A 15,643-nucleotide genomic window follows, 5' to 3' on the forward strand; every position below is an offset into this window, starting at 1 on the left:
CTTCTATAATTAAAATAAAGAGGAAAACTTTTCTGATTCTAAGTTACAGTTCCCCAACTCTTTGTCGTCCATGCCATAAATACACCAAAGTCTCTGTTCTTCTAAGCTCTGTTCACACTCTTTTCCCTAATGCCTCCCCACTTTTTTCTCTAGCAAACTCCTACTCATCCTTCAAAGCCCTGTTCAAATATTACACCCTCACAATTCTTTCCCAAGCTTTCCCTCAAACAGATTTGTCATCATGTTCCCATGTTATTTTGTCTATGCTTCTATGATAGCACTTTGTACACTACATTGTATTTGTCTACTTTCTTGACTGTCTCCTCTACTGAACTGTGAGGAACATGTGAGCAACTGGAGGGTCAAAGCCATGTTTTGCATTTGTTTCCTCCAAAGCTGACATGACACTCAGTATATAGTAGGTGCATAATAAATGTTTTTCTAATAAGTAAACACAAGACTGAAAAACAATGTCCGTATGTTGCTAGCCACTGGAGTTGATGACATTATAAGTAGCCTCACCACTATTGCTCAAGGCGTTCTAGAATTTGTGTTTCTAGTTTGACCAAGACAGTCCATTTGCCAGGTTTGCACATGGTTGTGTTGGCAAGTGTTGGTTTGAGCAATGAGCTGATGGAAAATGTTGCTAAATATCATCCTCCCTTTCCTAAGTTAATCCCTGTCTTCTCTCCACTTCTGTTCTTTCGTTTGTTTTTAATCGGTAAAAGAGTAGCTGAGGAGTTAGAAGTTAGGGTAGGGGTTTTAGTACTTGGAGCATTTTAATCAAGATGGGAGTGGGGAGAATTTGAAGTCATGTTTGATTGAAAGTAGGAAAAAAGTTGAGAAGCATAGTAAGTAATTTAGGGCAGAAATTGAGAATTAAGAATGAGACTCCCTCAGTCTCTCCTATCTTGAATCAGAATCTCTCATGGCCAAAAGCAATGTGGCTTTAGCAGACCTTGCCCTAACTCAGCCACAGTGTTGAGAGTTTGAATCCCAGCTCCCCTTAGCCACCTAGTTGGATAGAAACAGCTTCTTCCTCTGAGAAAGAGGACTAGAAAGACCTGCCTGCCTAGCTCTTAGAATGTTGATCTTAGGCGATCAAAGGGGATCAGCCTATGCATAAGATTTGCTATAACACCCAACATAAAACTGAATCGTGTAGCTTTATTGTATGTAGGAGAAACTCCATAAATGTTTAGTGAATAATTGAATGAGTGAATGAGTGAATGAATGAGCCCCGTTTGCTAATTATCTTATTTAAATCAAAGACTAAATACAGGAACAACTTTATCTTTAGAGTTTATATAAAACCTCACCAACACATATGACATCATCATTCTGAAGAAAGCTCTTTTCCCCACTAAGCTGCTCATCCTTAGACTTTCTTCATCAGGACAGAACTTTTTATTCCATCATTTGGGATACGGCTTGAAATGCACCATGCCTGAGAAAGATAACATCGAGACTTGAATGACATTAAGGAATACATGACTGTTTTCCTTTTTTAAAAGCATGTTTTAATAAGGACTAAGGGGAAATTTTGATTGGTTTTACATTTTAAACAGTAATGTAGTGTACTTTGTTATCTGCACTGCTAAAAGGGAGAATAATGTGTGATCTAGAAGCTAGCCACTTACTGCTCAGGGAGGCTATAAAAGCGTCCTTTTCTATGTCCTCCATCTTTCTACCCATGAAATTTTGGAGCTCCTGCTTAACTTAACGTGACAGGTAGCTATAATGTTGTTTTGAAGTTAAAAATAAAAAGATAATATAAACACCTAAATTATAAATTATACATATAGTGTATATATATCTATATCTATCTATATCTTTCTATATCTATCTATACCTATATATCTATCTATACCTTTCTATATCTATCTATACCTATATATCTATATAGAGATATATATATATATACCTACATATAGATATATATAGATATATAGGTATAGATAGATATAGAAAGATAAAGATAGATATAGATATATATACCTATATATAAATATATGTAGGTATATATATCTGACTTGAAAGACTATTAGAATAGATTACAGGGAATTCTATTAATTTATCCCCACATAACAAATGCCCACTAATCTGCCCTTGCTATGATCAAAATAGTCATCACAAACACCATAATGAAAAAAATCCACATGAAGAATCGGTCTATGACTTTTGCAACCTTCTTCCATTCGCTCCCCTTGGAATTGGTGGCCTTGTGGTCTTTGAGGCATTTGGCAATATATTCGATATTCCTTGTCAACACTTTGTACCGTGCACAGTAACTGTCAGCATTCCGTGAGTTCTCACCCTGGCACCCCAAGTCATTCTTTAAGAGTTTGTTCATTTCCTTCTTTCTGGGAAGGTCTTTGTTCCTGGCTGTTTTCAGATTGGTCTCTGGAAGTTTGCCATAAACCTTGGTGAGGTGGTCCCGCTCCGTGTCGTGGCGGGGGCTAAGGCAGCTCTCCCCCACATCGTAGACAAACAAGATCCTGGACATGTATTTCAGGATGACCACGCGGGCCCAGTGTGGCACTGGCCGGGCCTCGGCTCCGCAGAAGTGGATATTCATCACCATAATGGTCAAGGCGGTGGAGGCTGTGATCAAGGCCATCGTGGCTATGTAGTATTTGCCTGGAAAAGAAGAACAACCAAGTTAGCTTAAAAGTGACCTCATGTGTGGCTCGAGAAACAAACGCTTATTCTAAAGAAGCTGTACACACTAACGGTTACTAGTATAGATGTCGAATCAAACTTCCTGGGTTCAAGTCCCGACTCGGCCACTTACTAGACTTGTGTCCTGAAATAAGTTATAAATCCTGCAAAGTCTCAGCTTCTTTATCTAACTCATAGGAATAGGGTGAGGCTTAATTGATACATGTGAAGTCCTGAGCACTGTCCCTTGCACTGAGTTCAAAGGTTGGTTTAGGTTTGCTGAGAACATTATGTGAAAAACTTCCACTTTCTGAAAACAAACAATTAATGATCTGGGCCAGCTCTCACAATTATCTTTGGACTTCATTAATGTGAAAGCTCAAAAAGGAGACACAGTGACACTATTAGTCTTTAACATGTGATTGCATGAAGCAAACATCCATGAATAAGAAAAACTAAAGAAGAAAACAATGAACATAAGGGCACAAATTTATGAAATATAGAACAAAAAACTAAGAAGATGAACAAAACCAAAAGCAAGCTATTTGAAAAGAGTAATAAAATTGATAAACCTTTAATAAGGCTACTCGTAGAACAGAAGTAGGGTGGTAGGGGAAAGAGAGAGAGGACATTAAAAAAAATAACAAAACAAAAGTTTAGAAAACAATACAATAATATAAATAGCTGAATGACAATACACTTGAAAAACGTAGATAAAATTTCTAGAAATATATGTCAAATTTATGAACACAAATTTGTGTGAAAACAAAGAACACTTGAATAGAAATGGGAATTAATAAAATACCTCTACTGCGCACCCTCCAAAAATGCTCTAGGGCCAAAAGATTTTATAGGTGTATTTTACCAAACTTTTAAAGAACAGATAAATCATATTTTATGCAAGTTGTTCCAGAAATAGAAAAAAAGGGAAAACTGTCTCACTAATTTTATAAAGTCATTTTATCCTTGATTCCAAAAGTAACAAGAAAGGCCATTGCAGTTACAGACATATTTTAAGACAATTCTAAAAAATTATTATCCAACTAAATCCAATGGTGTCTTAAAATTATAACTTATCATGATAAAGGAGAGTTTAGTTCAACATCAGAAAAACTAATTCATCTTTTGTTATGGCCGATTAGTATTCAATTGTGTATATATACCTGATCTTCTTTACCCAGTCATCTATCGGACAGACAGTTGTTTCTATGTCTTGGCCACCGTAAATAAAGCTGCAATGAGCATTGGAGCACATATATCTTTACGGATAAATATTCTCAGATTTTTGGGTAGATATCTAGGAGAGGGATTGTTGAGTCATATGGTAATTCTAGTCTTAATTTTTTGAGGAACCTCCACACTGCCTTCCATTATTGCTGCAACAACCTGCAGTTCCACTAACAGTGTATGAGTGTTCCTTTTACTCCACAGCCTCTCCAACACTTATTATTTGTTTTATTGATGATAGCCATTTGGAACAACATGGATGGATCTTGAGATTAATATGCTAAGTGAAATAAGTCAGACAGAAAAAGTCAAGAACCATATGATTTCACTGATATGTGGGATATAAAACTGAAAGCAACAAAGGAACCAGACAAACAAATAAAGAAACAAAAACTGATAGACACAGACAATAGTTTAGTGGTTACCAGAGGGTAAGGGGAGTGGAGGGGGGGAGATGAGGGTAAAGGGGATCAAATATATGGTGATGGAAGGAGAACTGACTGGGTGGTGAATACACAATGTGATATATAGATGATGTTTTACAGAATTGTACACCTGAAACCTATGTAACTACTAACAGTTGTCACCCCAATAAACTTTAATTTAAAAAAAAAATGAAGGAAAATAATTAATTAATTAATTAATTTTTTAAAAAGAAGAAAACCTAATTGACTATATTTATGGGGTAAAAGACAAAACTTACATGATTATCTTAACAGATGAAGACAATGTATTTGATAATGTTCATCATCTGCTTATTACTTGTTAAAAGCTCTAAGTAAACTAAAAATAAATGGGACCTTTTGTAATACGGTAAAGGCTATGGGCCAGAAGCCTAGATTAAATGCTACATTATGAAGAAAACTTCAACACATTTCTCTAAAACTGGAAGTACATTTCATAGGTGCTACAAATAACAAATTGTGATCATTAATAAATATTCTCAAGATCTGTGTGTACCCTTCCTTAAAAAGATATGTTTGATATTATCACAGAAACAGGACAAGTAATGCTGGCAAAATTGCTAAGACATGACCTAAGACATCTCTCTTCAGAAATCGATCCAGCTTGCTATTGAATGTCACTATTAAAGAAGAGAGAGGGATTTGCCAATTGATCCTGCCTCAAATAGGTTTATGATTGGATGTCCTCACTGTCAGTCATTTCTGCCACAGGAAAAGTAATAAAAATGCTGATACATCTCTTCCTCTTTATTAGTGGTGGTGGTGGTGGGGCCGGGGGGGTGTAGAGAACTTTCTGTGTCTATTTCTTTAAAAGGGGTGTGTGTGTGTGTGTGTGTGTGTGTGTGTGTGTGTTTTCCTTGGAGAGACATAACAGGAAAGAAATTTCCAAACAGAGAAACCAATGTATAACATCTGAATAGCAGTGAATACTGGATTCAGTAGAGGGTAAAATGGTACTACAATATCCCTTTGATAGTGGTCTCTAAGTCTTAGTGTTGTGAAATTTCTCCTTATTGCTTATTTTAAGAAACTACAAATTAGCTCTAGCTTCTGATTTGGGTAAGCATCTATTACAACAGCACATCACTGCATTACAGGTGTGGCAGGAAGTAGGTATTGAAGGTGTTAGGAGGGATTTCAGAACAAGGAAGGTAAAGAAAACGGAAGGTAGGAACGGTAGTCTCAATCTACACTCCTACCCTTAAAGAGACATTTCATTATTGCATTTTTTCTTTAATTAAAGTTTATTGGGGTGACAATTTCATTGTTGCAGATTTCTGAAAATGTGTTCTACTTTATAATCACCTCAGATTCCCAAATCTTGCCCAAGATTGCTAAAGCAAACTTTTTGTGTATAGGAACCTGCATTTTAACAAGCCCTCCCACACCTATTATACCAAGTAAAGGTTGAGAATTATTCTATTAGACGGTAGACCGAAAAATCCAGCTCATCATTTCTATTATGTCTGTTATTTTTCCCAAGAAGAGACCCCTTTTGATGTGAAAAGATAAAAATAGTCACTGTTTACTTGGTACATACCATATTTGCCAGGTTCTGTGTTAAGCAATGACCCGTGAGGTATCAGTTACACATTTTACAGATGATGAAGCAGAGACTCAAAGACTACATAACTTGTCTAAGGTTGATCAAGGAATGAATGGTGATCTCAAGTGTTCAAATACAGATTTCTTCAATTTCAAAACCAAGGCCTTCACCTATAAGCCAGTGTTTTTTAGATTTGAACAGAAAGTGCACCAAAATCACCCAGAAGACTTGTTAAAACAGATGCCAGCCCTCACACCCAGAGTTTCTAATTCAGTAGATCTAGGGTGGGCCCTGAGACTTTGCATTTCTAAAATGCTGTCGGTCTAGGAACCGCACTTTGAAAACCACTGGCTCTAAACTATAGTGCCTCTCACTCTTCTTTTGTGTCAACCTGAAGACCAAAAGACCAGTTTTATTTCCAACACCCACATCTGTATTCAAAGATACAGAAGACACCAACTGAAGTATGTGACAGCCTGTGTCGAGTGTGAAGCTGACCTAATTCTTACGAGTTTAAAGGCATAGACATAACTTCAGTCACTACAAAGTTAAGCTTAAAGAATAAGACCCTTTAACTCACCTATCAGAGGCACATTTTCTGAGGCCGGCATGATCTCTGCCACCATGAGCTGAAATACCGTCATGGCCAATAGGATGGTCACTCCCAAGGAGACCTTTTCCCCAGAGGCTGCTGGTAGATAAAAACTCAAGGGAGCCAGAAAAGATATAAGAACGCATGGGATAAGGAGGTTGACGATATAGAATGAGGACCTCCTCTTCAGAAGCAGAGTGAATGTTACATCTGGGTAAGGCTCAGAGCAGCAGCCATAGGAGATCACGTTCTTCACAGCAGGCATTCCATGGACCTCCCACTCCACATCTTCGATGAAGTCGGAGAGGTCACCACTGTCCAGGGCATTGAATATGTCCACCTGATTGCCATTGTAGGTCCAGGAACCAAAGGTCAGGTTACACTGCTGGTTATCAAAGGGGAAGTAGGTGACATCAACCACACAGGAGCTTTTGGTGATAGCTGGTGCATCCCAGGTGATCAATCCATCATAACGCAGGACCACATTTGTGTTCACAGGCCCAGAAGATTCATCGTCAGCCCTGGAGGTTAGAGGAGGAAAAGGAAGCAGCTTGCTAGAAGAGCTCACCAGCTTATATCTCCAACAGCTCACCAATCTGTGCCCATCACTCTAGTGTCTTTTGCAAAGGATCACCATTCTCCCTATCACCTTGGCTTGAAAATCTGGTATCAACCCTAATTTTCCCTTCTCCTCCATCTCCTGTCACTAGTCAGGGCCAAGTTCTCTTGGATTCTTCCTTTAAAGCATCTCTGCTCTATGTCCTTTCCTCTCCGTTCCCAATGCCACTCTCTCCATACAGGTATAATGATTTATACATTTGGCCAAAAGGTAAACCTGTCAAAACTAAAATCTGACAGGGAGGCTCTGCTTACCTGATTTTATTAACTTTGGGCACAAAAACATTAACAGTGCTTTTTGTTTCTGTTGGAAGAGTTGTACATGTTTATTGTAGAACATTTGGAAAACAGAAAAGAAATCATTCACCATAATCTATGAGATAATCATTTACTCTGGATAAATTTTCCTTTTGCTCTGTCAACATTTATGCCTAGCATTTTTGGGTGCAGAACTTCTATTTTCCTTTAGGGAATAACTCTGTCACCACTGCCATTGCAAGGCAGATGGACTGTTGACCAAGCCAGGATAGGAGTTATGACTTTCTGTCAAGGGACACAGTCAAAGATACTCTATAGGAAGGGAGCTAGGGAATGCATACCCTGACCTCACTTTCTTTTCTCCCTGCAATTGCCCACTGGTGCTTCCCATTGGCCAAACCCAACCAGAATCCAGAGGGTAAGGGAGCCCACTGTCTGAAAACATCACCCCAGCTACTCAGAAGGAGTTTAAAAACATGACTATTTATTCACTTCATGACCCATATCTCATTGCTTTGTCTCTCTGGTTTCTCTGATCATATCATTTTACAGTCCAAAATTTGCAATGGTTTCTTTCCTATTGTCCACCAAATACTTCACAAAGTTCCTTAGTTTAGTGTTCCATAATCTACTTCCTAGGTGTTCCATAATCTACTTCCATTCAACTTTCAACCCTGATGTCTTCCATTGGTCTCCTTCACTCACACTCCACCAATCATGGCGGAAACCCTAACACATCTTGTGAGTTTCTCGCTTTTATTCAAACTCTTTCTTCTAACTAACATATTCTGCATGTACAAATCTAATACATCCTTCAAGACCCACATCCTCTGCGCAGCCTTCCCTGCCTTTCCAGTCAGATGAACTCCCTGTCTTTGAAGAGCCATGGCACTATTTCTATATAATAAGAGATTTACATTTTTACTCAGTATTATATGATTTTATGTACATTTCTTATTAGACTATTCCTTGAGGTCAGAGACTGAGTTTTTAAATCCTAATTTACCCCCCAGCACACTACAGAATGCCTTGCACAGAAGAGAGATTTAACAAAGAAGGGTAGGTAGGTAAGTAAGTGGGTTGGTTGAATAAATAAGGCTCATTCTCCTTTAGAAAGTGGCATGATATCATAGAAATATCAGAGACTTTGTTTCAAAACCTGGTTCAGGTTTTGTAACCTCAAGGAAAGTATATCTTTATCACTTACCTGTAAGAGTAAAGATGTAATACTTCAAGGTTTCTTTTTAATTTTTATGTTAAGTAAATAACTCTGCATATTAATTTCTTACTGCTATTGTAACAAATTTCCACAAACCTATTGTCTTAAAACTACAAATTTAACATTTTTGTAGTTCCAGAGGTCAAAAATGATGTAGGCAAAGTTGTGTTCCTTCCGGAGGCTCTAAAAAGGAGAATCTGTTCCCTTGCCTTTTCCAGACTTTAGAGGCTACCTGCCTTCCTTGTAACAGGCTTCCTTCTTTCCTTCACTCTGACCTCTGCTTCCTTTGTGGCATCTCCTTCTCTGACCCTTCTGCCCCTTTTATAAAAACGCTTATGTTTTTATGGGGCCCACCAGGATAATCCAGGATAATCTCATCTCAAATCCTTAATTTAATCACATCTGCAAAGTCCCTTTCACCATGTAAAGTAACATAGTCACAGGTTTCAGGGATTAGGTTATGGACACTTTGGGGGCCATTATTCCGTCTACCACACTAGGTAAAGCCCACCTCTGCCTGACACACAATAAATGTCCGAAATATATTACTTTATCCTCTTCCCCACCTTTCTGTTTCTAACTCGGTCCCATGTTCTCAACTAGAATATGAAAACATTAGAAGAACAAAATTTCAAAATGGAGGTCAAGAGAGCAGTATTCAATAATGTGACTCTAAGAGAATATTTAAATTTTTTTACTTTCAGGCAGTCCCTCCTCCCTTTCTATATCTGATCAAACACTGTGCTGACTTTAGTTGTTTTGCACTTGAGTCCAGCCTTTTCCAGTGCAGGCTATAAAAATCCCATTCCCCGAAACTGGAGGAGTGGGCTGACACCAGAGAACAGTGAGAGTGGAGAGAACCGTGAGAGTCAGCGAGTTTTTTCAGTCCCCAGAGAGTGCCTGGAACCTCAGCATAGCCTGTCTATTTACTCAGTCCCACAATCCATTCCTTTTTCTATCTCCAAGGTCTCCATCTCTCAAGTATCCCCTTTCTTCTCTCCCATGCTGAAAGTTACCCTCTTTCCTTCCAAGGGTAACTTTCCTTCCTGCATTGTGATTTCTTTCCTCCCAAGTCTCCTTCAGGATGTCACCTCTCTTGGTCTCTCTGGCTCCCCTAGTCCCTGCCCAACTCTGTTCCCAAGTCTCTCTTACCAACTTCCCTTCCCACCGCCCTTATCTCTTTCTGCACCCCGCTCTCAAGAGTAATCAATACCTGTTGCCGTTATTTTTACATCTTGGTTTTATTCTTGCCATTTGACTTCTTGCCAATGTGTGCTCTTTCAAAGGTCATTTATAACTTGCAAATAGGCAAATCAAAAGATCCCGTCTCTGTCCTCTCAATCATCTAGGCTACTTAAATGAAACTTAAAGCTAAATTCTAGATAAATCTTTCTGAATCCAATAGGGCACCCAATTCTTCACTAGGTCTAAAATCCAAGTATTAAAACTTCCCATTAAAACCCAACCATTAGAACTCTCTTATAATAAATGCACATTTGGAATATCTGTAATCCACTCTTTACCTTTTCTACAAATGTCAGGAATCCTTGCAACCGCTTATACTAACCATTGTATTGGCCATATACTTATACTAAACAACCTTACCAGAACTTTGAGTCCCAATTTATTTATTCCTTTACTGATTTGGTAATAAAGCCAGTATCTGCTTAAACCATTATATTCATGAAGAGTTCACTACCTCTTGGGAAAATTAATTGCTTAAGTTGTTAGTTATTATTTTTTAAAATTGCTTATCTTCTCTTGAACTTCTACTCATTGTCTTGGGTTTTGCCCTCTGGAGCAATTTTCTCTCTTTTTTCTACCGTATTTTTCTCTATGATTGCCTAGGATGGCCATCAAGTCTTCCTAGGAACTTCTCTCTTCCAAACTAAGAATCAACAAATACAACTTCCCCTCATTTGAAGCAGCTTCCAGGCCCATCACCATCCTGATCACTCCCTAACAAGTCTAACACCTGGATCCAGGCACCAGTGGTGAATCTAAATATTAAGCATCTTCCTGCCCAAACAATCTTTATCACACCTGACTGGATCACTGCCTGGATCACCCCTCTTTCTCTCCCCACTACCACTCAGGAAGCCCATTTTGTGGTCTACGATGTTCTGTGCCATCTTCTGAGAAGCAGTTATATTATATTTGTGATCAGAAGATTTTAGGGGGTAGGGGGTAAGAGATGAGGGTAAGGGGGATCAAATATATGGTGATGGAAGGAGAACTGACTCTGGGTAGTGAACACACAATGGGATTTATAGATGATGTAATACAGAATTGTACACCTGAAACCTACATAATTTTACTAACAATTGTCACCCCAATAAATTAAAAAAAAAAAAAAAAAAGAAGAAGAAGATTCTGTGGGTCGAGAGATTCAGTTAGAAGGACCAGGGTCAGGGAAATGGATAGGACTGGGGTCCCTCCTTTGCCCAATATTTTAACTTTCTTCAGTTCTCTTTTCAGTTGGCTAAAAAAAGGCAAATGACGTCTGACCGTAATTACATTTAGAGTTTTGTCTAAATAGTAAAATTCTGATATTTTTGAGAAGGAGAATGCAAAGGAGAAGAGAGGATCTGAAACAGAACTATCTGTGACAAGACGGGAGGGAAGACTCAAGAGTCAAACCAGAGGAACAGAAAAATGTTGATTAATCAGTGTATTAAAGGCTTTGTGTGTGAAAGGATGGGGGACAGAACTCACACATGTCAAGGCCAATGATCTGGGGGGGAGGGAGAGAGAATGGGGACAGAATTTATCAAAGCCACAGAAGGTTTATGTGAACCCATGAGCACATAACTGGCTTCTCTGATAAGTGGGGATTGGAGTAGGCTTAACTTAGGTTACCATGCAAGCTTGCAAAGAAACATTTCTGCAGGAGCTGGTCATTGCTTCAGCCAATTAAAGTGGGAAGGAGAGGAAAACCAACATTCTTTTGTTTTCCAGAAAGAATTGTTAGAACTTATACCGTGTTTCCCCGAAAATAAGGCTGGATATTATATTAAGGTTTGCTCCAAAAGATGCATGAGGGCTCTTATTCAGGGGATGTCATCCTGAAAAACCATGCTAGGGCTTATTTTCCGGTTAGGTCTTATTTTTGGGAAACACGGTAGAATGCTGTTCTTGATCTATGTAAACTGTATTCTCCGATTACTTTCCTGCACCCTGTGGGTGAGATGAGGTAATGGACATGTTTCCTTCTCGCCATGTGTGTTTGTGTGTGTGTGTGTGTGTGTGTGTGTGTTGTATGTCTATGTGAGAGAGACAGATAGACAGAGAGAGCGTGAGAGCAAGAGAAAGAGAGAGAGAGAGAGAGAGGTGGTGAGCTGGAGTAATAAAGCACTACCACTAGGATGTTATCTTGCTAGAGAAAAGATATGGAAGATTCTTCTGGCCACTCAGAGTGGGGATTGGTTAGCAGGATCAGTTCTGTGATTCACGAGGTCGTAATCCTTGGAGGAGCTCTCTGGGTAAGGAGTAAGACTAAAATCCAGGCTCCAGGATACCAGTGTTGCTTCCTGAAGGAAAACTCATTCCCACTAGAAGGCTGAGCTCTCAGAAGAGCCCCTGTGAGCTGCCCCTCATTCTGAGTCAGAGGAAACTTTCCCAACCCACAGAAACTTGAGTTCCAGAATAAAAAGAGGGAGAAGCCCCTTTTGAAAACAGATGAAGCAACTGAGCCTGAATTGTGGCCAAGCAATCTAGTTCCTTCTCAAAGTGTGGTCCGTGAACCAGCTGCACTGACACCTGGAGCTTACAGAAATGCAAAATGTCAAACTCTACCCCAGACCTATTGAATCAGAATCTATATTTTAACAACCTCCTCAGGTGATTTATGTGCACTTTATAGTTTGAGAATCATAAACCTTACTTACCCGTTTACTCAAGTCTCCTTGCTCTAGAACCAGGAAAACGCCACTGGTGATTTTAGAATCTAGTTCATCCTCCACTCCATAGAAAGTTCAAAATCCATAGGCCAGCTTCTAGGTGACCCATTCTGATTTAATCTTAGTAGTATCATTGTTATTGATACATGATCTTGGACAAGGGATCACCACTACTATGGGTTGAATTGTGTCTCCCCCAAATTCATATGTTGAAATCCTTGCCCCCAGAACCTCAGAACGTGATCTACTCGGAATAGAGTCATTACAGATATAATTAGTTAAGATGAAGTCACACTAGTGTAGGGTAGGCACTTAATCCAACACCTTTATAAAAGGGAAAATGTGGACATAGGCAATACATAGAGAGAACACCATGTGAAAATGAAGGCAGCGCCTGGGGTGACACTTCTACAAGTCAAGGAGCAACAAAGATTGCCAGCAACCACCAGAAGCCGGGGAAGAGGCCTGGAACAGATTCTTCCTCACGGCCCTCAGAAGGAACCAACCTTGCCCGATACTTGATCTTGCGCTTCTAGCCTCCAGAACTGTGAGCCCACACATTTCTGTTGTTTAAGCCCCCCCGGTTTGTGGTACCTTGTTACAGCAGCCCTAGAACACTAATACAACCTCTACAACAGTTTGTTCCCTGAAAGGGGAATGTTATCTCTAAGCTTTTACGTGCTATTATTTTATCATCTAAGATTTTAGTACCATAATTTCAGGGCCTAACAACCTGAATTGGTACTGAATTTATGCATGCTTTCAATATTCCTTTTTCATTATGTTAAAATTCTGTTCAATCAATATGTTCCTTCCTGAGAAACTACTGACGTGCACTTACTTGTTATATAGGACAATATCTGGCCTCCACACCAGGTCGCTGGGGATCCTGATGGAGTCCAGACCGTCATACTGGTCTCGATCCCACGTGAGATATGCATCGTTCCAGATTTGGCGGATCCACAAATAGACAGTCAGAATTTGGTTTCTTTCATCCTGCACAATGAATCCAGATACAACTTTGTCTAGCAAACACCTCAACAGAATGTCTTCCATCTCTAGAACACTTGCTCTTCACAACAGGATTTCCAAGAGCACTAATCTATTTTCAGTACATAAGTAGGAGCTTTCTCAGTCCATCCCCTTGCTTGACTGCCTTAGTGTTTGGAATGTAAACTGAACAAATATTTAAGTCATCAGATCTTGGCATGGACCAACTGCCCAAATTGCCCCCAAAATTGATCAACTGGTGATTCACTTGAATGAAAAAGTGAGGAAATATTTCCAATGGACAAAAGAAAAGTTTTTCCAGTTTCATAATTTTGTGTAATTAGACACCTGTAAGCACTAAATAATGTATGTCTTCTTAAAACACCACTTTTCTTTGTTTTTAATTCATATAAAATTCACATAACATAAAACTCACCATTTTAACCGCTTTAAAGTGTACGATTCAGTGGTTTCTAGTATATTCACATTGCTGTACAACCCTCACCACTATCTAATTCCAGAACATTTTCATTACCCCGAAAAAGAAACCCTATGACCATGAAGCTGTCACTCATTATTCCTTTGTCTTTCTCACTGCCCCCAGCAACCACTACTCTACTTTCTGTCTCTATGGTTTTGCCTATTTTGGACATTTCATAGAAATAGAATCATATACTATGTAACACCATCTTTCTTTAGACGATCTAAGACTATTACTGTTAATGGCCAAGATTAGGTAACATTTAGTGAAATTAACTTTGTAGAAAGCTTCCTTTCCCTGGTGTCTCCTTCTTCCACCAGCTTGCACCCAGGGCTATCTGTTCTCATCCTCTCTCAAATTCACAGTTAAAGCATCCCTTTGGAAAGCATTATTAGTTTCCTTCTAAGCAACATGCCAAAGAGTCACCACTGTATGATACTCACCATATCCTTAATCTGAGAAAGTGTAATCTGCAGCGTGACATTCAGGACTTTATCTGTATCTTCTACTGGACGAAGAGCACTGGAATAATCTTCAAAAAGGTCATTAAACAACTTCTGAGCGTATTTTCCATCTGCTGTTTCAACAGCTGCTCAAAAAGAGACTTAGATCAACATTCAGTGTCATGTATTTCAAGGAAAATAACAACAGACTGAGGACTAGAGTTGGGATGATCCAGCATTAGCTAAGGACAACCTTTGGGTCGATGAGAATTATTTTTCTGGCATGTCCTACCGTGATCAGCACCAGTCAGTAAGCAGTATGGAACACTTCCTTGCAGTTAGGTCACTGGTGTGTTTCCTGGTCCACCCCGCCTCCCACCGAAAAGTGCACCCACCAGCCTCTTACCCCTCAGTCTGGAGGCAGCAAAGTAAATCCAGTAAAAGGAGATGTAATAATGGGGCCAGTTCATCTTTTTCCTGAACCTCTATAAATTCCCAGCCAGGCAGCACAGTCTGCCACTTTCTTCTGTGAGTGGGAAGGGTCTAGGTACAAAGATCCCACTCTGCTGCAGACTCTAGCAGCTGATGGAGAGCGCAGGCTTGCACCGCACAGAGAGCCCCAGGTCCTGAGGTCCAGACCCGCCCTCCCTCCCCTCTGGTAATCCGAGACTGGCAGCTCCAGCAGCTGAGATGCCAGGAGCCCCAGGTGGGTTAGGTCAGGCAGTGCTTCTCTGGGGGGGGGGACCATCCCAGTTGAGGGTCTCTAGTCACCCTCAGCAGGAACATCCAGTCCAAACTTTTGGTGGGGAGAGAGGTAGGCGCTCAGTACCCCTAAGATTCCACCTTAATAGAATGGGTACTTTTTTACATCTGCAGCAAGCGGATTCAGCCTGAGTCCAGCAGCTAAAGGAAGCTGAGCAGACCCAGCCATGGTGCAATCCTCTGGAAAGCCTATATGCACTTTGACCAGCATTTGAAGAAGGAAAGAGAAGAAGTTCCATGATCTCCAGAACAGATGGGCATTTGGGTTTCTTCTCTGCCTTCAGTTGTCCCACTAGATACAGATCCTGCATAGTATGTGTGCGTCTGTGTGTGGGGTGTGTTGGAGGGGAGAAGAGCATTTCACCCCCTGTGGAAGCAGTAGCATGTGAGTTGGACCCAGGTTGGACTGGTCCAGGTAGGAAGCCCAAACCCTTCCTAGCTCTATAATACTGAGCCTCCTGAATTAGAAACTGGGAAAATAAT

At 39.9% G+C, this 15,643-nt stretch overlaps 1 protein-coding gene across 1 annotated transcript; it reads right to left on the reverse strand.

Annotated features, from left to right (window-relative positions):
- Positions 1-2,032: 2,032 nt before the first annotated feature.
- Positions 2,033-15,003, reverse strand: CHRNA9 (cholinergic receptor nicotinic alpha 9 subunit). Its single transcript, XM_033106306.1, has 5 exons — positions 14,805-15,003; positions 14,399-14,544; positions 13,326-13,480; positions 6,479-7,011; positions 2,033-2,640 (listed from the first exon to the last, which is right to left on the reverse strand). Exons 1-5 carry the CDS (start codon positions 14,866-14,868, stop codon positions 2,099-2,101), a joined length of 1,440 nt encoding a protein of 479 aa, XP_032962197.1. The 5' UTR covers positions 14,869-15,003; the 3' UTR covers positions 2,033-2,098.
- Positions 15,004-15,643: the final 640 nt, after the last annotated feature.

Source organism: Rhinolophus ferrumequinum, chromosome 5 (genome assembly GCF_004115265.2).
Source record: "Rhinolophus ferrumequinum isolate MPI-CBG mRhiFer1 chromosome 5, mRhiFer1_v1.p, whole genome shotgun sequence".
Taxonomy (NCBI): Eukaryota; Metazoa; Chordata; class Mammalia; order Chiroptera; family Rhinolophidae; genus Rhinolophus; species Rhinolophus ferrumequinum.